General features: G+C 35.5%; 2 protein-coding genes across 2 annotated transcripts; one reads left to right on the forward strand and one right to left on the reverse strand.

Moving 5' to 3' along the window:
• Positions 1-8,964: 8,964 nt before the first annotated feature.
• Positions 8,965-12,120, forward strand: LOC131300825 (omega-hydroxypalmitate O-feruloyl transferase-like). Its single transcript, XM_058326823.1, has 3 exons — positions 8,965-9,428; positions 10,861-11,380; positions 11,620-12,120. The coding sequence occupies exons 1-3, from the start codon at positions 8,982-8,984 to the stop codon at positions 11,958-11,960; spliced, it is 1,308 nt and encodes a 435-aa protein (XP_058182806.1). The 5' UTR covers positions 8,965-8,981; the 3' UTR covers positions 11,961-12,120.
• A 2,998-nt stretch (positions 12,121-15,118) lies between these two features.
• Positions 15,119-20,679, reverse strand: LOC131301668 (NAC domain-containing protein 48). The gene is made up of 4 exons (XM_058328047.1): positions 20,477-20,679; positions 19,927-20,212; positions 18,608-18,879; positions 15,119-16,223 (listed from the first exon to the last, which is right to left on the reverse strand). The coding sequence occupies exons 2-4, from the start codon at positions 20,096-20,098 to the stop codon at positions 15,531-15,533; spliced, it is 1,137 nt and encodes a 378-aa protein (XP_058184030.1). The 5' UTR covers positions 20,099-20,212; positions 20,477-20,679; the 3' UTR covers positions 15,119-15,530.
• Between the last annotated feature and the right edge of the window lie 4,870 nt (positions 20,680-25,549).

Genomic DNA, 25,549 nt, shown 5'->3' on the forward strand with positions numbered 1-25,549 from the left:
TGTATCAATATATAAGCGTTATGCTGATCTTTCTCTACATGGGAAGCCATGCACTGTGAAATCAAAGGAAAACTAGTTTCTTCGTTTGCTTAAATGAAAATTCTTGTTACTACAATTCGATAGTCTTGGATATATAGCACATGCATCCAGATAATTAATGATAGTCATTTGAACGTTAACGCGTGTACGACGGTTTGTTATAGTAACTTAGTTCGCTTAAATGGAAGTACGTGTAATCTTCACGCGATAATCTTTGATGAAAATTAAAAGAAAATCGAGTAAATATAGATAATTTGGATTTTCGCGATGACTAATTGTAGTAATACCATAAGGCCAAATAAACACATAATCCGCTATAGAAATTAGTGGAGCAAATTCTAGCGCATTCGGGGACTATTTAAACTCTGCAAATCCAAGATTTTGTACATGCACCTCAGTCCCGAATATGTGAAGATGGCAATCGTAGGCTCGATCCTGTGAATTTTGACTCATTATCTTTTCGAGAAGAGTACGAAATTAATCTTGTTCTTTCAATCAGAAAATTTAGAAATCCTCTATTTTTTTTTTAATCTTTTATCTTCTTTTTCTTTCGCAATAAGTTCATTTCATCGGGGTTTTTTCTTCTTATGCTCTACTCCATTCCCACGTTTATGATGGTCTCATGGCCTTTTTTTGTCCTCAAGAAATTCGAATATGATAGAAGAACGGTTGTTGTCTATGGCATATCATCTGAGTGAGTGAGACATATTGATTTCATTTTCAAGTCTCCTATATATCAATTTCCTTTTTATTTCGGTGGAGACTAATAGAATTTTCATTTCGGTTAGAATTATTAACTTTCCGTATTTGGTTTGATTTTGATTTCCAACTTTATTAGAATTCTTGGCCTACAAGAATTATGATTTTATATTAATTAATTAAGAATTAACAATGGCCTATTTAATGTATGCAATAATATTACTTGGGGAAGAAATTACAATGGCCTATTTAAACAGTGACATATAATGTTTGGAATTGCACATATATAGCAAGAGCAGAGAAAGAAAATGGTTTACAGTAATTTCGTCGATCTTGTCGTCTCGATTATGGGTGGTGATCAGGTTTTCCTCAATTTGTTCGTCAAAGATTTCTGCCTTCCGGGACGAGAAGTGTTTGTCGATCGCGTTACATCAACGAGTGTGTACAGTAGTACCGGTACTGGTTTGTGTAAGCATTTGTAATTTGGTTATAAGCCAAGTTTGGAATAAAGAGATTTTGTTGCTACAGCTATAAATTTTGTTTTTGTTGTGTTCTGTCGTTTGGTTATCTATCATTTGTTGTCTTTGTGAAGCTAGATGATAAGGTTATCAACTCTTAATCCACTAGAAGAGCTTCCCTCCTTTGGTAGCGGGTGACATATGATTGTCCTCAGCTTAGATGCGAAACATAGTTGGGATATAGGTTTTTGGTTGTGATGCCGATCTTGTTTCCCGGTAATCTTTGTAACTTCGTTTTTTAGATCGATTAATAAAATTTTCTTTCGCTGATCAAAAAATAAAAATAGAAGAGCAAGTGATGAATTACCATTTCATTTTCCAGATCGCTTTTAGAGATGAGTTATTTTAGAGATTATTTTCGTGGTTAATAAGTTTGGATCTTGGTTTTAATAAAATGTCTTCTAACAAATTTTTTTTTCCTTCACTTTCTTTTTTTTGTCAATCAACAAGAGCACATTAGTTCATTGAAATAAGCCATACAGCATCTACGAATAAATTAAATACAGACCAACCATACAACTATTACTATAACCATCCTAAAGCGAAGATACAGAAAAGCCACCGGTCCGAATCCAAAAAAACTTAGCATGGCCTTAGATTGTTTGGGGCGATTTTGAGTCTTCAAAGCCAAGTTTGAATCCAAAGTCTCTCAAATTATGAATTATCAACCACGGGGCCTTGACTATGAGCTTTTAATTATAAATAAATAAAAAGGCTCCCCTAGTTTTGCATATATAAAATTCTCAACGCGAGTCCCGCTAACATAAAATTCTCAACGCGAGTCACGCTAACATTAATTTAATACTCCAATCTCTAATTGTGCACATTTCCATCATCAAGACATGCAATAATTGCTCAATTATTTGAAACTTACCCTCACTTATGTGAACGTATATCGAGTGGCGGAGCCAGAATTTAAGTTGGGGGTGGCACTTTAACAGGAGTCTGGTGCTATTGTTGTATATATATTTTTGGTAAAATTATGAAGAGAAATGTTAAGTGTAAGATTAGGCTTTGCCCTGTACTTCGTGTTTTGTTAACGAAAATAATGGCTTGATTCGATTATCATGTGGTCTTTAATGAAAGTTATAGAGATATGGTTTTGTGATTTGAAACGTTCATCTCTATTAATGTGCTAGGAGTATCTTTTAGTCATATGTGTAAAAAAAAAGAGTTGTTTGGATATGGGCAAGTGTCTAATCCATTAGAGTAAAATAAAACTGTCTAAGAAACCGGGCACCTCTAACCCTCAATTAGCTCCACCACAGCACATAGTGCACAAATTGGTTGTGGGCTTACTCCGATGTTCCACACAAATAATCCTGAACAGATAATTTAAAATAATTTTTTAAGTTAGTATTCTCAAATCAACTCAATCGAAAATTGCAAGTGCTTCGTCCAATTGTCTTACTTTTATTCAAAGTTCATTAATTAATAACTCAGGATCATGGAATTTGGATGAAAAATTAAGAGCCCGTTCCAAAACAGAAAAAAGCCCTTATTTTTTAAAAAGACAATTTCAAGCTCAAAAATTATGGATTTATTGAAATCTAAAAATATGCAATATGGATCTTGTTCGAGATTTTTCATACGATGCAAAAAAAATTGAAAAATTATTTTTCATTTACATTATTTTTGAATTTGAAAATGTGAAATAAACTGCTTATTTTTTAAAAAAGTTTCTGGAACGGGCTCTAAAACATTTGGATAAGATAACTGCAATATCCGATTGAGTTGATTTTTATGAAGCGACAACTTGAAAAACAAATTCTAAAATTAATGAATGATTAGGGCGGCCCCCCACACCCAGTTGCGCACAATGAGTCTGTACCCACAGTTGAGCTGATTATGTCATCACCTTATCTTTTTCCTACTAGCTTTATTTTAAATTTCAATAAAAAATGAGCAAGCGACATACTGTACTACGTGATCTGGAGTAACACTACAGTCACCGATTGGGAGGTCAGTAACCGGCCGCTGATCGCGTGTGGGTCCACTTCGGGTCAACACGAATGATTCGAGTCGCTTAATAATTTTATAAAAAAACCGAGTGGGCCCCAAGGAAAATAAGTTCAATGTGATATGTGTATGTACTCGATCCAAACTTTTCAAAATCAAATGATCTGAGCCGTTTAAAAATGAAAGTTTGGAACGAGCATGTACACACATCGAATTGAGCTTATTTTCCATGGGGCCAACTCAGGTTTTTTAAAAAAAAATTATTAAGCGGCTTGGATTAATCGTGCGGGGTCCGGAGTGACCCCACACGCGATCGATAGCCGATCACCAACCTTCCCAGTCGGTAACTGAGTGTTTTCGTAAGATATTAGAGCGAATCTTCACACAAGACACAGATCGCGTAGTGTTACTCCCTCCTAAACTATTTTTTACATAGAATTATTGGTGATGGCACTACAAGAAAAAGTATGTTTAGTGACGAAAAAGTGGCGACAAAATTTAATTTCGTCACTAAATGAGTATATTTGGTGACAAAAAAATAAATTCGTCACTGTTTTGATAACTTCCTTGACGAAATTATTTTGTCACAAATTATAACTATTTAGTGACGAAAAAGATATTTTTGTCACCAAAGGCTCCTATTTGGCGACGAAATAAAATTTTCGTCACCAAAAGAGCAAAAAAGGAGACGAAATTATTTTTTGTCACCAAAGATAACTATTCGGTGACGGAAAAAATATTTTGTCGCTAAATGAACCAATTTGGTGACGAAAAATATTTTCGTCTTCTTTTTACGTTTTCAGTGACGAAAAATTTATCTTTTGGTGACGAAATTTATGAATTACGCTTTGTCACCAAGTATATTTCGGGCATAACTCTTTGCTCAGAACTCCGATTGAGATAATCTAAATTGGGTTTGAACAATAACATAAAGAGCTATGACTTTCATGTTTATTAAAATTGCTAATTTTAATGTTTAATAGTTCAAAATGGCGTTCAAAATATATTTTAATGTTCAATGTATGTGTTATATATTAGATATTTCAAACATATGCTGAAAAGTTTGTGTGGTGTAGTTGGTTAAAGCATGCGTGCAAAACGTAGGAGACTCGGGTTCGAAACCTCGCAGGAGCAAGAAAGTGAGGCTTTTTTCACATTTAAGAATGTCTTTTGTGACGAAAAATTTCGTCACCAATGGGTCACTTTTGACGAGCCAAAGGAAATAATTTGTGACGAAATTTTTTGTCATCAAAAAAGCACAATAGGTGACGAAGAAAATTTCGTCACCAAGTCATTTTTCCGTGACGAAATTTTTCGTCACCAAAAGGCACTATAGGTGACGAAAAATAGATTTCGTCACCAGGTAGGAATCCTCGACAACCTTTAGTCGACAAATTTTTTTTCGTCACCTATATTATTTGTGACGAAAAACATACAATTTGCGACGATTTTCATTCGTCACCCAATGCAATTTTTCTTGTAGTGTGGTGTACTCCGGTAAGGGGTCCCATAGAACTATTGGTTTCTATTTTTAGTACATACGTTTTGGATTTGGGTGCTGCTTTTGGCAATAATTTGCTATCTTTTAGTCATATGTGTAAAAATAAAAGTTGTTTGGATATCGGCAAGTGTCTAATCCATTAGAATAAAATAAAACTTCTTAAGAAACCGGGCAAGTGTCTAATCCATTGGTTGTGGGCTTACTCTGATGTCTCACACAAATCATTCGAACAGATAATTTAAAACAAATTTTTGAGTTAGTATTCCCAAATCAAATCAATCGAATAATTGCAAGTACTTCGTCCAATTGTCTTACTTTTATTCAAAGTTCATTAATTAACTCGTGATTTTGGATTTTAGATGAAAAATAAAAAGACTGGATCAAATACTCGCAATTATCTGATTGAGCTGATTTTTATCGAGACAACTTGAAAAACTAAAAATCTATAATTAATGAATGATTAGGGCGGCCCCGGCCACACACCCATCTATGCACACAGTGAATCTTTACCCATAGTCGAGCTGATTATGTCTAATCACTTATCTTCTTCCTACTAGTCTTATTTTAAATTTTTCAATAAAAAAGAGGTTCGGTACAATACGTACATGAAAGATGAAAGATGTTCATAAAACTCTCCTTGAAAACCAAATCAACGGTTCAAATTCACATCAGCATGGAGAGTTTCATGGACATCTTTCATGTATTGTACCATTTTTGAATAAAAAAATGAGTAAGGGACATACTATGTGATCTGTGTCTTGTGTGAAGATTCGCTCTATTTCCTCCGCCCCAATTTGTTATGTCTATATTGACTTTTCCAAAATTTAAGGGAACATCATAATTACATTAACTTTTTTATTATTTTTACCATTTTACCCCACAAGTAGTAGTTTTTTCATGTCAAATAAGTTCCAATTTTAATTTTTAATTATGGGAGGGAGAAAATGAGGGGTAAAATGGTAATATGAACATCTAAAAATAAATTTTTTTTGAAACAAACACATCATTTTGGGACATCTCAAAAAGAAATAAAGGCCTAACAAAATGGGACGGAAGGAGTAACTCCTAAACTATTTTTTACATATAATTATTGGTGATGGTGTACGCCGGTAAGGGGTCCCATAGAATTATTGGTTTTTAATTTTTATTTTAGTACATACTTTTTGGATTTGGGTGTTGCTTTTGGCAATAATCATCAAGAAAATCTTGTTTACAGAGTAACTGTAAACAAATGAACAAATGTTTACAGAGTTCAATCTTGGCCGTCCAAAAGTGTTTTGGACGGTTTGGATTTTAAAAGGCTATTCGTGCGAATAGTTTTTTTAAAAACTGGACCATTGATTGCCGAAATAAACGATTGAGATTACGCGGCTCCGTAAATAGGTTGTTTGCAGCTGCTCCGAAAATAAATTTCTCTCATAATCATGAATCAAATAATTGATAGATCTAGTTACAATATACTGAAAAAACCTTACGTGAAATGTAAAAAATATCGAAAAGAACATTAAACAAAAAAGTTAAGAAGAATTGGGGTCTACGCAGTTCATCTATGGGTACAGACACATTGCTCAAAAAAGTTACGTACACTCGGACCACTCAAAATATATTATATGTGAGTGTGAATTTGTATGTAAGCAGCAACTAATTAAAACTCAAATAATAATTGCACGGGGACAAGGATGTCTTAAGTTAATTTCTAGGCTTATGCGGAATAAATTGGGGCTAAATATGAAATCATTTACAAGAATTCGATTAGGTCAAACATAATCTTATTTCTTCATCTTCTAACCAACATAACAAGTCTAAATATGTAATCCTAACTGATCAAAATCAATTGGTCATAAGGGGAGATGCCATCTAGACTCATACACTAGCTAGTTTATGAGGTGATAATTAATTAACCGATGTGGGACAAATTCCACCACCCTACCTCCCACATGTGCGATCCCCGACTCGTACATGGAGTTTGGAGAGGTCAAGAACCAAAACATATATAGATCACAACGAAATAAAATGTTCTTATAGCACAAACAACGACTGGCGTACTCAATCAAGAGGGTCTTGTCCAAAAGAATTCAAAAACCTAGCTAATAGATTTTTTTTGGACCAAATGCAACAATGTTATAGTATTATCATGATGAAATACATGTGAAGCTCCAATGATGCACTCAAGAACCTCAAACCTAGAAACTATGATGATAGCTTTATGAAATATATATGAAGGACCACATATATTATCGGAAAATGACGGCTCATGACGTGTTTTGATAATTAATACCCGCCAAGGACATGTAGCATTCGTCCATCCCAAGTGAAGTATTAATTTGTTAGTGGATTTAAACTCATGTTCCCCTAGGAAAGCTATAAGAAGTGAAAGACATGAAGAATGCATGAGTTCAGAAGAGAATGTTTATGATGACACATCCATCTCTGAACACTTCAGAAGCAGGGGCAACTCTGGGAATACTAGAATATGAGGAAACAGGTGTTTTGGCAGTAAAGAAGATGATTGAAATAGAAGCCAATGATCAGTATGCTCTACTTCGAAAGAATAGATTTGCTCCACTCCAAAGGGGCAGCTCAACCAACTGAATTATTTGGATTTGCTATCATTAAGATCATCTCTGATCATATTATGGTGCATTGGTGGAGACTTCAATGAAATCAAGGCCATTGGTGAAAGAGTGGGGTGCACTAGAAGTCTAGAATGGAAAGAAATATGAGTTACCATACAAGTAGGCCTGCCAATGGGTCGGATCCGACAGTGGTAATCCGGATCCAAATATGATCTGAAAACTTTTTTACTTCAAAAATTTTAGCCAAAAAAAATTTTCAAAAAGAAATTATTTTCCAAAAAAAAAATTTTAAAAATTGAAAATAAAAATACAACTTCTTAAACATTTTTTTTTCAAAATAAAAAATTTACTTTTTAAAAAAAAATAAAAAAAATAAAGTTTGGATTCGAATTGATAACAGATTTAATCTGACTCGATCCGAATTTGGATTACCTGATTTGAATTATCGGATTATCGGATCGACGTTATCGGATTCGAATCGAATTTTTTGGATCGAATTCGGTCCATTGACAAGCCTACATGGAAGTAATTGATCAAGTTGTCATAATAGATCTGTCTATCATGCTGAGAACATTTGTTAATGCTGAAAATATCCTTGGCGAGTATTAATTATCAAAACACGTCATTAGCCGTCATTTTCCCATATATTATTTGTCTTGAGAATGATTTTGGCACTCCATTTTTTGATAAATGCACTCTAAAATTGTTGTTTAGTGTATCAAAATAAGCATAACGCATTTTTCAAAGCACACTTAAGACAAGCTTTGGAGTGCAGTTATCAAAAACTGGTGTCAAAATCGTTTCTCTATCCACAAATCGGCAAATATAATTGTGCATACTTTGGAAACTTCGGATTTGCAAGGTTTTGGTATATATTCGTACTTGGAAATTAAGCTAGACTTTTCTTATTAGTTATTGGATCCTCTGTGAAATGACAATTATCATCTTTGATGTACTGCTATGTTTTTTTAGTAATAATGAAAATGATTCTTACAAAAAAAAACCATGTGAAATTTACTAGAGTCTAGACATAGATAATGTATTATCAAAGTTAGTACCCATCCTCGTTCTTAATTAATTCTGTATTTGGTGTGCCTGTGGGACCGTTTTTATTTGCTTCCAGCTCGAAAATGGACCCACATGCATCAATATTTACTGTTATAAGGTTTTCTTTCTATCATCTGTTTTTCATAATTGATCGGATATATCAGGACTAGTTTTTGTACATTTTGACTAAATTTCGATTTTAAAGTTAACGGTCAGACAAATCCTCCAATGGCTCAAGATTTGGAATGCTTATTTGACCTCCGTAAAATTTGAACATACGACCTTACGAAAAACAAATACTCCATCCGTCACTAAATAAGTGTCCGGCGTGCAAAATTAGACTTTACAAAACATGCATATTTTTTATTAAAAAATTTAATTTTTTTCACATTCTAATAAAACTCATTGTTTTCTATTGATTTGTGAAAAAAAATTAATTTTTTTAACGAAACAAGTGCTTCTTTTTTAAGACCTAATTTTGCGCGTTGAACACTTATTTAGGAACGAAGAGAGTACTTTGTTTTTCTCATTTCTATTTGGCCAAACCCCGGGATGTTTTTTTTCACATATTTTATGCATATAAGTGAATGCCATACCCCTATTCATAGCTACAAAGAGAATTAAGCAGAGAGTACATTCCAGATGGGGATGAGAATCAACAACACACTTGAACTCAATCTAGAGAAGGGAGAGCCAGCTCTGGTTCCTCCCGCAGAGGATACAAACCAAAAGGGCACTCTCTACTTCCTCTCCAACATAGATCACAGATACCAGGTGAGGATTCGAACCGTGTACTGTTTTAAACCAAGTCATGACGACAGAGACGGCAGCGGCGACGACGTGACGGAGGTCATAAGAGATGCCTTGTCTAAGGTCCTGGTACCGTACTATCCGGTGGCCGGGCGGCTGACCACCGACTCAGACGGGAGGCTGGCGGTGGACTGCAATGACAAAGGTGCCGTTTTCGTGGTGGCGAAAGCGGGTTGTACGGTAGAAGAGATTGGTGATGATACTGTGACTATGGAGAAGCTGGTTTACGATGTTCCTGCTGCCAAACACATACTAGATGTCCCACCTTTGGCTGTTCAGGTGAGTTCTCTATCATATTTTATTTTTTGACAACTCAAATGTTCGGATTCGCTTACGTGCACCTTAATTACTAAGTGCAATTTTTGAATATAAAAATCCGGTACTTTCATGCATAATTTTAAAAATCTTTTGTCACCAAATTAAAGAACTGATGAGTTCCACATGCAATATGTATTTTGTTGCAATCAACTCCCAAAACCTATAACCATGCCAACGACTTGTCTTGTATTTGGCTCTCGTAAAACGATAAATAGATACTTAAAAAATAAAAACCTTAACTAAACGGGGCCTAGCTAATAATTCCACATGCACGAAACAATGGAGAGACACATAACATATGTATTTTAGACGGCCTAAATATTTACGTGCATTTCAACACTTGCCTTGAACAACCAACAAAGCTACATATTGGAGAGTAAAAGTAGAAAAGAAAATTTTCTTCCCCTACACTCCTATGCTATGCACGGAAAAACTCAATTTTTTAAATAGATGTGCAATCTTTCGAAAATTTAATTAGATTTTTTTGTGTAACAGTGTTTTACACAACCGTTGTGTGAATATTATTTTTGTTTCAACATTGTCCTTTGTTTTCAAATTTCAAAACCACTTTCACCCATTTGAGAGAAACTTATTTACGGCCGAGCCGTGAACAAGTTTTTCGCGGAATCGTACAATCGCAGCCGTTCGCTTCCGCAATTAATGGTTGAAATTGCTTTTCAATTTTGAACAGTCAAAATTGGTTTTCAATCCAAACCGTCTAAAAAATACTTTAAACGCGCGCAATTGAACGCCGTAAATCTTCTTTACAGAAAGCTCTGTAAAGAAGTCTTTCTGCAGCCATTTATGAGGGTTAATTTATGAAACAGTACCTTTTAAAGTGAAGTACTAATATGTTAGGAGATCTCAACATACATAGCAAACAATGAATATGGGATGTAACCAGTAGAGAAATTTTTGGGTGCCGAACGGTACCACATGACGGTACCTTTCAGCAATCTCAACAGTCCAAACGTGTTTTCAACGGCTCAAATTTATTCTCTCTCTCCCCTCACCCCATCACTCTCACCCTCTTTTTCTCTCTCTAAAATCTGGACCGTCTACTAAGATTGCCTATGGGGTACCACGTGTGCGGTAACCGCCTGCGCCCAAAAATGTCTCCAACCAGTGTATGATTTTGCATACTGATTTTGGGCGCAGCACACACCCACATCCATCCTCTGTATAGTTTTGTTTACTGTTTGCATAGAGGGCCAGGACACTCGGTCCATGAAAGTGCTCGGGAAAGAAAATAGATGGTCCAGATTCACAGTGCTGTGAATTGTCTGGACCATCAATTTTCTTTTCCAAACACTTTTATAGATCGAGTGTCCTGAATCTTAACACTTTTGTTGTATATTGTTACTGATTTTTCAATGCAAATACTGTAATGGAGGTGACCAAGTTTAAAGATGGAGGATTTGTTCTCGGAATATGCGTGAACCATATGATATTTGATGGCCCGACTGCGATGGAATTCATCAACTCTTGGGGCGAAATTGCCCGGGGCTTGTCATTGAAAGTTCCTCCATTCACGGACAGAACCTTACTCAAAGCTCGAAACCCGCCGGAGATCGAGTTCGATCATCCGGAATTTCTCCAGATGGAAGATATATCAAACACTTCCGATCTCTACGAAGAAGAATTGCTGTACAAATCGTTCTGTTTCGATGTTAACAAGCTCGAAAGAGTGAAAGCGAAAGCCATGGAAGATGGGGTTCTGGTTAAGTGCTGCTCTACGTTTGAAGCCATGTCAGGCTTCATTTGGAAGAGTAGAACTCAAGCTCTGAAACTGAAACATGATCAAAAGACGAAACTCCTCTTGGTCGTGGATGGACGGTCCAGATACGATCCGCCATTGCCGGGGAATTACTTCGGCAATGGCGTTGGGCTTACGAGTTGCATTTGTAGCGCAGGCAAGTAATTAACTATGATTAATAATACCCGTTGCGCTTACAAGTTTTTGTTTTTTATCGGCAAAAAAAAAAAATTTAATAACTCGATAAAGGGTACATCGAGAGAAACTAAACAGAAAAGAAAAGGAAAAAACACATGTATCATGATGTTGATATATACATGAGACAAAGTGTTAAAACTCAAAACACAAATACATCATCCGACACAATTGCGCTTAAAAGTTGCCTTCCTAGTGCAGGCGAGCTAACGGAGAAACCAGTATCATTTGCGGTAAGATTAGTTCAAGAGGCCATCCAGATGGTTACCGATCGTTACTTGAGATCGGCCATAGACTACTTGGAAGTAACAAGAGCTAATCCTTCAATGACTCTGACCGTTTTGATTAGTACTTGGACTAGGTTATCATTCGATTCCACGGATTTCGGATGGGGACAACCCTTTCTAGCCGGACGGGCGTCGTTACCTGGGAAGGAAACAGCTCTCTTCCTCTCCCATCCGAAAGAGAAGAAAAGCATTAATGTGATTGTGAGTTTTCCAGCTTCTTCCATGAAGATCTTTGAAGATGCCATTGACATTTAAGCTTAATTAAGGCTGTGTTTGGTCAACGTAGAAATGATATCTACTCCCTCCATCCCATTCTGGTTGTTCTTTTCTCATGTTTGTGCCAGTTTTCAATTATTTATATCTTTCAATGTAAATTAATCTTCAAATATATGCTATATGGATCTTATTTGACAAATTTTAATTTGTTCTATAATATAAAATTGTCAAAATCATGAAAAATATTATAGGTTGAAAGATATACGCAATAGACACAAAATGGACAAAATGAATAACGAACAAACAAAATGGGACAAATGAAGTATATATTTATTTATATTGTTTCTTGGTTGTAAGAAGAATAACGCAAAATAAGAAGCTTCCTGCATACATTTTCTTGTGACTTTTCTCTTTTCCTCACTCAACCTTTTCGTGTGGGTTCTATATATGCTGCAATTTTCCACTCCCCTTTTTTTTTTAAGGAGGGCAAGAGGGTAATTTCACATACCAACTCACCTAAGCAATTGCTGACTAGGGAGAGGCATAATGGACCCTTTAAACATACACACACATACACACAATACCCAAACTCCCGATGTGGGAGCCAGCCCAGCTGATGCAGGCCCAAGAGCCTTGCCACTAAAGAGTAGCACTACGATAGAGGGCCCAAGGGGCCTGCACCAGAGGTCAAGCACCCAAACCACAACGGGTGGGCGAGACTTGGTTGCTTTGAAGGAGGGCAAGAGGGTAATTCCACATATCAACTCACCTAGGCAATTGCTGACTAGGGAGAGGCATAATGGACCCTTTAAACACACACATACAATAATTTTGCCACCTCAATATCCATCGTCTTATGGCTATTTTTTTTTACGGCAAAAAAAGTAATTTTATTGATCACAATGATGGAGAACATCAAGATTTAAGACAATAAAAGATAGCATCACAACGTTTGAATAATATTCCAACTAGGTTGGCACCTTATCCCATGACAATCATATGTTATTCCTGTCCAAGGATTGACAAGGGATCAACCCCAACGAATTACAATATAAACCTCAAAAGGAAGCTTTCAAGAAGTGAAGGAAGTTTCACCATAGAGTACACTTTCATATCCCCAGCCAATTAATCAGCTCAAAAAAAGAAGACTCGAGTAATGGCATTAGGCTTCTAATTCGGCAAGGAGAAATATCAGTAGCATCATCATCAAGTCGAGAAATATCAGCACCGCATCATATCAACACAAACATTAGACTCTAGAATCTTTTCATGATCAGCAGTTCCAAAAGATTAGTGCCAGCATGAAAATAAATGCAATCCAGCAACATGAACCAAAATTTGCAGTTAAAAGTTTAGTAGTCCAGCATCAAAAGGTAGTGACTTCACAAGGAACATTTGGACACAAAACATATAGCAGAGCATGAAAGTCAATGCAATCCAGCAACATCAAACCAGAATTTTGGCAGTTAAAAGTTCAGTAGTTCAGCATCAAAAGGTAGTGACTTCGCGAGGAGCATCCGGAAATAGAACATATAGCAGACGAGAATCAAATGCAATCCGGAAACATCAAGGTCAGACTAAACATATAGTATCACCAAACAGAACCCCGAACTCAACAACTAGAGAAAACACCCAAAGCCCACAACAAAGCCCACTCACAACAAACAGGACCCAAAAAAAAAAACCCCAAAAGACAACAAAAGAACAGACCACAAAAAGAACAAAACAACAAAATAACCCCAAGAAGTAAACTAGACCCAAAACAAACCCCACCCACCACAAAAGACAGGACCCCAAAACCCCCAAAAGACCACAAGAAAACAGACACATCAAAGACCCAAGACTAAGGGGGACAGACATGACACGACACACCAAAGAACCAAACCAGAACAAATACTAGACAAACCAAAGACACAAGACCAGGACAGATACAAGACAGACAAAAGACACAAAACCAAGTATAGACACCTCAATGTTATGAGGCTTGAATAATGCTTGTCAATTTGAAGATGAAATCAAATATGGAGTAATCTGCATCATTCCATTTAGTCTTGACCCAGAAAGCAATCCTTATCTTTATCAAATCCACCACATCTTCCCAATTAAGGTCCTTATTCTGAAAAAGATGCTCGTTTCTCATTTTCCATAATGACCACAAAACTGCAAAAGGGATGCAGTCCCAAATGACTTTGATCTTTGGCTTCTGACGGTAACTTAGCCACCAATTGATTATACCCAAAACCGAATTAGGAGTCACCCACTGGATACCCCACCACTCCAAAATCTTACACCAAACATTCCATACATGTGTGCAGAATAATAAGGAGTGATCAATCGACTCAATAGTTTGCCCACGAAACTTACAAAGAGCATGATGCTGTTGATAAATTATGCCAATTCTAAGGAGAAAATCACCAGTTTTTAGTTTGCCAAGATATGCCATCGTCTTATGGCTATGCTTCACCAGTTTACGACAACCAACCATGTTACAAATGATCGATCATCTCAGTGGTTTGACTGAGCAACAAGCGTATATATCTTGAGTGATGGTATTGTGGTCGGTAATGGTTCCTTCGTCCCTCTTATAGACGGTGGTAATGGTCTATTACCTACCCTATAGCTAGACCTATTCTAGCTCCAATTAACTTCAGTCAACAAGAGCCTTATGCTCTTTTTTGTTTTTTTAAGAGCATGAGGCTCTTGTTGACCGAAATTGGAACAAGAGCCTCATATGCTCTAGTCAGTACTTCAGATAATATCCAGCACAAAGAACTAGGAGATCCAAAGTTTTCTCGTTGTTTTAGTCCCTAAATAAAAGCAATTTGATCTTCCTATAACGAAACCTTTCCAATTGGATTGTGTTAGTTTTCATGTAGCTACATATCACAAGCTACAATTCCTCTTTCTTGTACTCATACTTCAGCTCTTCTCGAGCCACGCACGTTCATATATATGGATGTATATGGCCTGACCGTCCCCACGCCAATTCCTTCTTCCATGGGATCGGGGAGCTAGTATGTTCACCAAGTTAGTTAGGTTCAACTTCAATATAGTGACTACCATATCATTCATGTTATACGACCCGGGATAACTGAAAGAGCCATAAAATCTGCCAATACCTTCACTTTGCTTTAGTAATTCTCCAACAATATATAACTATCAAAAAAAAAAAAAAAACGGTAATTTAACTCAGAAAATGAAAATGATAAGTACAAAGCTTCACCTTCCAACGTTTGACGTGGTGAGCTATAGATACATTTTCAGATTTCAAGAGCTAGCATATCTCATAGGCTGATAGCAGACTTGCCTGCTTTCCTAGAGTCCTACACTAATTAGAGAAATCTCAACACAAGCATATCTGTAGTTCTATTTTTTTTAATCTACAGTTACACTCACTGATCGCGTACACTAATCGCATAAAATACATATCCTAGCTTGACCGATGATTCTGTTGTTCGATGCTCTCTTTCTTTCCCCAGCATGCTCTTGCATCATAGCTAGAATACCTGTGAAACATGTTTCAAGAAAAAAGAAAAAGGAAAGGGAAACGATCGATCAACTTTCCTCGGACCCCCTCAATAGGGTTGATCCGAATTAACATAAGACAACTTAATACTGGGGCCAGTAATTCTCTAAATCAAGATGATCTATGTTTGTCATGTATCGGTTGCCAGCGGCCATTTGATTTGCGTTGGTATTATTCACCTGATCTGCGCCGTAGAGAGCTGACTGATCAGTTGGAAGAGCACTTGTACCAGCTGTGAACATAGAGGAACTTGCAGCAGTGTCTTGTAGATTCAAATTCACTACCCCGGTTGGTTGTGGTGGCCGAAAAATTGGCATTTGTGCCGTGGAAGCTCCTCCTCCTCTTCCACCACCGCCACCGAGGTTCAAATTTAGTCCTGAAATAGTGAAGCATCCTCCTCCTCCTGCTGCTGCTCCTGCTCCTCCTCCAGGGTAATTTAGTTGCGGTTGGATTGGATAGCCACCACCACCACCGCCTCCCCTTAAGACACGCGATATCTCCGCCATTTCTGGATTTGTCATCATATAGTGGTTTCTTCCACTAATGGGGAACTGACCAGCATCAACCGCGGCCTGCTGCATCATCTGCGAGTGCATGTGCATTTGTTGCATGGCACTAGGATGACCTCCCATTTCCAGGTTGATATTGTAGGGGTTGTTGACATTCACCGGTGCCCCTCCTCTTGCGTGGCCGCCTGCATTTGATGAGGAAGACGACGGGTACTTCTTCCCTCCGGCGCTCTTCTGGAATACCCTACAAACTACCCATTCATCCTGCTGCACGATTGAGTATGTACCAATTGTTAGCGAGCTAGCTAATTAGCATAACAATGTCTCGGATTAATAGATTTATTAAAAAAAAAAAATGCACATGTAGTTATGGTTCTAAGAATAGATAATAATTTCCTTACGCAGTCTATCTTACTCATATTTTCAAAGGGCACGAACAATATTGATCCACATAGTAGTGCAAACTTACAAAGGAGAAAAAGAATCAACAACCAAAATTTGACAATATTCTACTTTGGACCTTCAAAAATACTTTTGGACGATTTAAAAGGTGCACTACACCCCTTTAGTGCACTCTTACGTTACAGAGGGTCCCCGAATCCTCTAGTAATAAGGTAGGGTAAGAATCTATGACGTGCTGCACGTATTGTCGCAAATTCAAGTTAATATAAAGCATTCTTCCGTGATAAAAAAATTATTGTCACAAAGTGAGTGTTAATTTTCGAATTGAAGAATTAAGGGGGTATTTCCACTAATCAAGAATTTATAGACTACAGACTTTTTGTTTTGTCGTTATTCATTTTTTTTCGTGTTTGTTAGTTTGTGCCAAAAATTTATATATTATTCGTTCGTCTCAACGAGAGGAATCGGAAAAATAAAAAAATATGACTATAATTCAATTTTTTGAGAAAATATCTAAGCTGAAAAAATTGAAAAGCTGACTTTAATTTGTAGACTTTTCTTGGATATTTTGAAAAATACTTGTGTAAAAGTTATAATTTTTTAATTTTTCTCCTCGAGATGAACCAATAATACATAAAAACTTAACACAAAACTAACAAATGCGAAAAAAATTTAAATACAGACAAAATAAGAAATCCGTAGTCTACAGCTTGTTAATTAGCGAAAACACCCCTAACTGTCGTCTCAAGTCCCAATTATCTCGAGAACTATGTCCTTCACGCCACCCTGTTTGCTTGTTGTCTCATATCAAATTTATTTCAAATTACTCTCAAGCAATGCATTTCGTCTACAGATTATGAAGGTTTGTCTTTGAGGATTGCTTTAGAAATATTCCCAATTTTGAGAAATCACCGGAAAGGGGTTATCTTATTCTGCACAATCATTTTCTCAAGAGCATCTCCAATTCAATACCCTCTAAAACTTCATTTTCAGGTATCAACATACTATATTTAATAACTTTTTAAAACTCTTTTGTAATCATACGAGCTTCACTAAAAATCTATAGATTTGATTTTTTGAACAGCAAAAAATAATTATATTAATATTTGAAAATAAATTACAAAGATTAATAGGACCCACATCACTACGGAGGAGGAGCACCGTTCCACAAAGGATGCATCCCGTCATTCCTTTGATCAAATGCCGCCAGGACTCAAAAGGAAAAATCTATACATTTGTATTTTTCATCTCCATTTTAAATATTCTTCAACCTTTGCTGATTATCTATTTTTCTTTGAAATTCTATTAATTCCTTATCCTTATATTCAAAAAGTGAATTTAGAGGATCTTCTATTTTTTTAATCATATTCCATATTTGAAGTGTCAAACTTGATCATCTAAAATGGAGGAGAAAAAAGATGCATGGTGGGTAGGAGCAACGATTTCTTCCACAATAGTGTAATAGAGGTAAAGATGAAGAAACAAAGTGTGGGTTTGAGATGCCCTAGCAACATAAATAAGACATGATATTTTTTGGGTTTCTTAATAAGCCAAAACCAAATTCAAGAGAAATTTTCTGCAACTTATGCAACTCTTGAGTCACTATTAATTAATAGCATTTTCTACAAAACTTCATAAATAAGCGTAAAGTTTCTTAACATTTGTTGTTAAAAAATTGCATAGAAATTCTTGACATAAGTTTTTTTCGTTTGCCGAGCAAAAAAAAAAAAAGTTTAAAAATTTATGAACGTACTAATATTATGAATCCTAGTAATATGAAGTTTTATTAATCCAAATATCATGAATTGTTACACAAAATTTATGAATTCCAGAGTGATGTTATGAAGCATTTATAAAAATTACTAGCATACATATTCTCTCTGTTCCGATTTGTTTGTTCCTTTTTACTATTTGAGACATACTAGTACGAAATTGTTTTATATGTTACAATTATAGTATTTTATACATGTAATATGAATTTTATTTGATAGATCTCAATTAATTTTATAATACCATATTTTTGAAATTATATAAAATATTATAAATTGTTAGGTACAGATAATTTTTTATTTTTTGAAGTTCACGTATGTCAAAATTTAACAAATAAATTGGGAGAAGGAGTATAAAAGGCGATTGAGAGGATGGATATCGTGCAGGTCCAAATAAAAACGTATATTGTAGCGCTTCCTGTGTGTGTATGCAGACGGAGGGAACTAATTAGGGTAGAAATGGAAGACATAGATAGGTACCTTGCTAGTTCTGTAGACAGATTTGGAATGAATGCGGTACTCATGCATGACCCAGTTGGTTTTCTCTCCTCTAGGGGCTCTCCCTCTGTAGAAAACCAGAGTTTTCTTCATCCCAACCAACTCTGTGGTAACACTGTTGAAGATCTCCTTGTCTTTCCCTGTGGTCTTCCAGTAACCAGTATTCGTTGCTCGGTTTGTTCTCACTCCGGTCGGGTACTTCCGATCTCTTAAGCTGAAGAAATACCATTCTTTTTCTCCCATCTTTGCCTTCCCTGCAGATTAATTACCCCTTATATTAGATCGAGTTAATTTATAATATTCCGAAGCACCAGAAAAAAGAAGAAGAAGATCATTTTAGCACAATATGGTGGCTACTTAATATTGTGCAAAAATTGTTGTGTTTTTTTTTTCCGGCAACGATAATATATTATTAACTTGATAAAGGGTACTATATACATCGAGAAGCAAAACAATCACCCAACGAAGAATTGAATGAAAGAAAAAGAAGGAACACAGAAAGAAACACCAAAGCAGGGAGAAAAAATGCTCAACATCCAAAGGAAATTGTTGGGAAAGATGAAACACACAGAAGTACTGTTTTTAGGTCAACTCAAGAAAAGTGACACCAACCCGTGGTGTGCAAGGTTTTATTTAATGGTATCGGGACACGTGACAGTAGCGGTGGTGGTTTTAGCAGCTGTGATTTTCTAAAATTATCTTTCACCAGAAATATTTTTTAAAGCTCATAAATTAGTCGTTTGAGCATCAGTTGTGAATTGGTACATGAGTCGGAAACGGACCTATACGTAATGTTAACCGGCCGATACATCTGCAGTTTTCCATCTCACCGATATTGGATGTCTCTGACTCTCTGGTGTGCATCCGTCATTTTTTTAATAGATTAGGGCTTTTCTCATTTAATCTTTCAAGGCGTGAGTTTTTTTTCTCCAAAGCTTTCAACTTTCAAATATCGGAGAAAGAGAAGGGAATTATTAAGATACATGAAGAGTTTTCATGAAAAGAAAATGAATGGTCCTTACTCTTCTCGCATCCGATCGAAGATGGAAGATTATGGAAGCTGAAATACATTATCAGTAATAAAATTTTGTCCATAAGAAAAATATTTCCAATGTGTAACTATATAATCTTTCAACCAAATAATCTTTGTAATTTGTTTTAAAAAATTAATAAAATTTTTGCTGTTCAAAAAAAAAAATTTCCAACAAAATAAGGGATTTTCTTTTCTCAAAATAATGGTTCAAGGTGATCATCCGAACTAAACCCTAATATGCATGGATATGAAGGAGCAAGAACTATACCTGGAAGATCCCATGGCTCACACTTGTTTAGGTCAACATCTGCAACAGCCCTTCCAGTAAAAGTAGCATCTGAGATCTTGTTTATGAGATAATAAGTGATCAGTTCTTCATCCGTCGGATGAAACCGGAACCCTGGTGGCAATTTTTCATCTTTCCCTTCTCCACCTTGCATGATCTCTAGCTATCTAACTATCTAAATATAGATCTAGTCTAGATCTACTTCAATCCTTAGCTAGTTTTTTTTCCCCAACACCTATATCCTCTCTTTCTTCTTCTTCGGACTTACCTGAAAATCAAAGAGATGATTACAAACAAATTAAAAATGAAAAAAAAAAATTAGTATAACTCCTTTCTAGCTACTACTTTTTCTTGATCATTTCTGAAAAAAATTGATCAAACAAGTGAACAAAGAAAGGTTAGAGTACTCTATGGACTAGATGGAGAAAAAAATTAATGGTAATCCCTAATTGTGGCTAATTCAGTTATTAGCTAACTTGTTTAGTTAACAAATAACCCTTAACTTGTACAAGAATATTGGATTGGTTTTCACCTTTTCTTGGGCAAATTGGGAGGGAAGGATTTGGTTGGTGAAAGCACTGATTATGATCAAAGGCTTCCTTTCTTGCTTAATGTGAGCAAGGAAGTTTGGAATTTAAACTTGTTGCGTGGGGGAGGAAATAAGGACAGCTAGGGTGTGTCTAAGAGAAGCTCTCACCTACTATGGCTCTTCATGCACAAGCTAGGTTACAATATGGAGCCAGTTCAAGAAAACTAGGTTTTGTTTTATAGCACAATAGAATCCCCCTTTTGTCCATATTATTGATCATAGAGAGTCATTAGGTTTGAACGGGCTAGATCTATGTGCTTCGATTCCTCTCTACCGCCACTTTAAAAAAACTATTGTGTACCTGTCGCTAAGTTGCCAGAAGTCGCGAAGCAAGACACGCTAGCTCGTACGTTTGACTCAGGACTTGGTAGTATAACAACATTACTCTAGCCTGACGAGATGGAGAGAGAAAATTATTTCGTCATGATCAACGTTTCACATTTGGCGGAAAAAAAACTACGTTGTCTTATTTTACTTCTGAAAGCAAATCGTATCCATTCAGTAGGGAAATATAAAATTTGTCACTATTAAGTACTTTTTTTTCTTTAGGCAGGGAAAAATAAAATTGTTTTTCTCACTTAAAATAAAATCAAGTAATTAACGAGGAAATTAAAAGTATTTTCCCCCCACTTGTATGCTATTGCAAAGAAAAATATATGTTTGTCTTATTTTCTATGATAGCAAGGAAAAATTAGTTGGATCCAATTAATGTAATTCAACAAGGGAAAATGGAAATTTTCATCTTCATCCAAATAGAATTAAATATTTAATAATGATATTTTATTAAAAGGTCTAAAGATGATCTCAAAAGATGTAGTCCCGAGGTTCACAAAAATTTTGTATTTTCTTTTTATTGTGAACAAAAATTTAAAATAATGAGAGAACTATGGAAGAGGTAAAATTTGTATACAAGATTTGGAGGATATACGGATTTTTGCTTGCACGTTTGGATCTTGATAGTGTTAATTCTCTGCTGGAATCAAGTGCTGCATCTCAAGATTGGAGATTTTACTACTGGGATTGATAATATGTTTTGTTGGGCTACTTGTTAATTATGTCTAATTTGGGATTGATAGGTCTTTGTGGGTTGTAGTTCCCACTCTTTTTTTGTGTCTTTCAAAGTTCACCTCTTATTGACTTGTAAGCTGAGATGCAGATGATTGTCGCAGGGCAAGGTGTCAACATATATAGTTGGTATGTTATTTTTGCGTTGTTATGCTTTTGCTCAGCCTTTTATATGTACTCTCCTTTCCTCTTCTATTAATAAAATTTCTTCTTTGCTGTTCAAAAAAAAAATTGGGTGTTGTTCTGTATTAGAATAGTTTTTACACGATTTTACAAAATATGTGTTGTTCCGTATTCTAAAAAAAAAAATACATTGCATTTCGCCTCTATATGTTAAATCTTGCTATTAATCAAAATTCTGAAATAATTGATATTAAGATCTACATAGTGGAGGATTTTAAGGGCTATTTAGATGGTATTTGAAAGGTGAAAGTGTAATGTAGCTTTGAGGTGATTTTTTTTTCCCCTTTTCATCCAATTGTTGGTTGGATGAGTGTTCGATCTATTTTCTTTTGTGCAATTAAGCTCTTTTATGCTTTCCTGCTTTCTCCCTCAAAATACCCCTTTTGAGTTATATAAAATGTTTCATTTGCAGAGAAAAAAAAAACACAATTTAGTAAGTACGTACGTACCCATGTTTGCATAGAGGATATATATATGTTTTACGGCCAGTTTGGTTTTTAGCATCGTCTTATTAATTTATTTCCTTTTCTAGATTTGCATTCGTTTTGTCGGATTAACCATTTAAAATGGGCTGCATCTAAACTGTAAAATGTTTTTCTTTTTTTGCTCGGCAACTGTAAAATGTTATGATGACAAGCACAAGAAATTCATCAAATGCGAAAAAAGAAGGAAAGAAATGATGTCTCTAGGGTTTATTGAGTTTTATTTGAATTTTCTTCCACTCCGATCAGGGATGAGGGATGGAGGGAAAGAGGGGCATGTGCCCTCACTCAAAATTAAAATAATTTTGTTATATTTTCATATATTTAGCCTAATTATGAAATTAAGTGTGTTACTACACATACACACTTACATATATCTCAAAAATATATGCAAGGTGTATTCGGTGGAGGATTTTAAGATTTTTTTGGATGGAGTTAGATTGCTGAAGCTGTAATTCGGTTGGGGGGGTGAGGTGATTGCCATCCAATTTTCTGTTGGAGGGTTTTGGTTAGCTGCTCCTTTTGTTTTCTTCTGGTAATCTTTCTGTGCTTGAGTTTCCTCGATGTATCCGTTCGAGTATTTATAAAAGTTCTGTTTTGCCCAGCAAAAAAAAAAATATATCTCAAAAATATACATATAGAATTAGTTTTATGTTTCAATTTCGTCATATGGTGCATTTATACTTGTTGGTTTCCGAACTATTTGTCTATTTAGATCGATTCTTTTTTAATTGTACTGATTTTTAACCGTCCAAGAGCAATATTTTAAAATAATATCATTAATAAAACTATATCGATAATTCAAAAACTTGTTGATGTTCATATAAAACATACTCTCAAATTTTATATGAGATTTTGTACTCATTTTTATATAATTTAACTGAAAGTATGTGTTATATATTTTTGTAATTTGTAATGCATGCTTTAATTATGTACGATCTTATTGTGTTTAACTAGAAAAATAAATTTTCGCCACTATAATTAACAGGGTGCCCCCACTAAACAACATTCTTGAATCCATCCCTGATTCTGATCCTTTTTTTTAATTTTTTTTTCTCGGCAAACGAAACATTTTTATAAATCTCGAAAGGGGGTACATCGAGGGGGAGAGAAATAATGTTGCGGTGAATTATCACTTAATTTGTTGCTAAAACGTTCTTTGCCCAGCTAAATTTTATATGGCTCCTATATTTTGCGAAGGTGATTTTTGATGAGTAAAATTAAATCCCAATCCCACGTGAAGTCCCCACATAAGTTTTCATCCTGCTCGTCATCCTAAGTTATTATTAAGCCTTTAGTTCAATGATATACCGATTTCACTCTTCTTATATTCTTTATTACATGTGTACATTATTAGTACATATACACATAATAAACTGCCCAACAACCATTGGAGTCTGTATAGACTGTATTCATTCTTTTTCCATTAATTTGGATTTGGAAGGCGTTTTTACTTTATCTAGATACTCCACCCATTGTTTCAAGAGTCGATTGAAGATGCCTTACCGTGCAATTTGATCGGAAAATTCGATTAAAGGGGTATATGCATCCCATATGCATTTAGCTTAAACATTTTTCCATGTATCATTAGTTTTTTTGAATAAAACATAAGACTAAGAATCAAGAATTAATCCCTAATTTGAATCACAAACTACGCTTAATTGCTAGTATGTATTGTTGTCATTCCAATTCAGTGCACGTATAGAGCATCTTGGGCACTAAAATTCTAACCTGCCCATCACCTACATTAGACTGGAAGAGTGCATGTCAATACAAACACGTATCTCTATATATTACACTTCACATGGAAACCATGCCTAGCTACACTTACGCAAGATTTGCATATGCCACCACCGGATTTTTTTTTATCGGCAAAAGAAAATTTTATTAAATTCGAAGAGGGTACATCGAGTAAAAGGGAATATATATGTTGTATCATGTATGTATTTGTAATTAATCTTGACACCTGATACGTTTCCAAAGAACCTGGCCTAACTATGTAATTAAGTAGTTCTCTTATTGTAAATTGAGATTTGGGAGTAGTAGGAGGGTATTGTGCACTTTCCGACACTCTCTCAATGCTTTTTTTTTTTTTTAATCCTTATCGTACTAATTTCATTTTTTAATCCTTGTGATTAATGGAATTTTTTGCTGATAAAAAAAAAAAACACGTAGTAGTTCTCTTGGCTTTTGACAGAGCTCAATAGAAAAAAATGATTCATTTGACTCTAATTGATTGAGATTTAAGGCTCGGTTTGGTTTGGGTAGTAGTTCTCTTCATATGCATACGCTTGCAATGTTTGAAAATATGTTGACATGGAGGAGACCGTTTTAGCAGAAACAATTGGTGATCTTGACGATTTGGAGGAAGATGTGGGTTTGGAGGATGATGAGGACTTTGAGGATATTGCCTCTCTCTCTGGAATTTTAATTCCATAGTTTGACAGTTTTGGTTGTCGGTTTTATATCTTTCAGTTTGTTGTTTGGATTTAGGGTTGTTTTCTTTTGGTTTGTGGCTATATTTGGTGTTAGGCTGTTGGACTGTTTTACGGCTTTCGTGCATCTTGTGGTGTTTTTGGTTGACTTCTTGCATTCCTCTGGGTGTAGTTCTCGGGTGGCTTTTGTTGATATGTCCGTGATCCTTTTAATGTTTGTAATATCTTATTCAAAGATTAATAAAATCTTCTTTTTACTGATCAAAAAATGTTTCAAAATAAGCTACTGAGCAACAAAAAAAGAGAGTAAAAGAGCAAGGTTGTTAACTTACACAATGTATAAAACAAGTGGGCAGGCAAGAAACAAATGTTTCCTCTACGGGAATAAAAAGGACAAATGTATAATCTAACAACATCTTGTTACCCTCATCATCTTAACAAAAAAACAACATTGTATTTATGATGTGTCGAAAGAATATCCCCCAGTATGCAATTTTTTGATATTGCGCCTCCCCGACTTCCCCGGTATGGATCTATTAGGGGTTCTCCTGTGGCTCGTTAGGATCGAATTCCTTCGATATTACAAACAACATTGTATTTGTGATGTGTCAAAGAATATCCCTGGCCCCTGCAATAGTCTACTCAATGAGGACGATGACGCCTGCGACAGCCAGCCTTCTCAATTAACCAATGAGCTATTATATATATATATACATATCTCCCCTCAATCCCGTTTGGGCAAGGTTGATCAAAGCCAAGCTTGACCTTATATGACGGCATGCATGCCTGTGATGCCACACACATTTTTGTACGTCCTTCCGTGAAAGCTGCACATTTTTGAAAGGCGAAAT

This window comes from Rhododendron vialii, chromosome 9a (genome assembly GCF_030253575.1).
Source record: "Rhododendron vialii isolate Sample 1 chromosome 9a, ASM3025357v1".
NCBI lineage: Eukaryota > Viridiplantae > Streptophyta > Magnoliopsida > Ericales > Ericaceae > Rhododendron > Rhododendron vialii.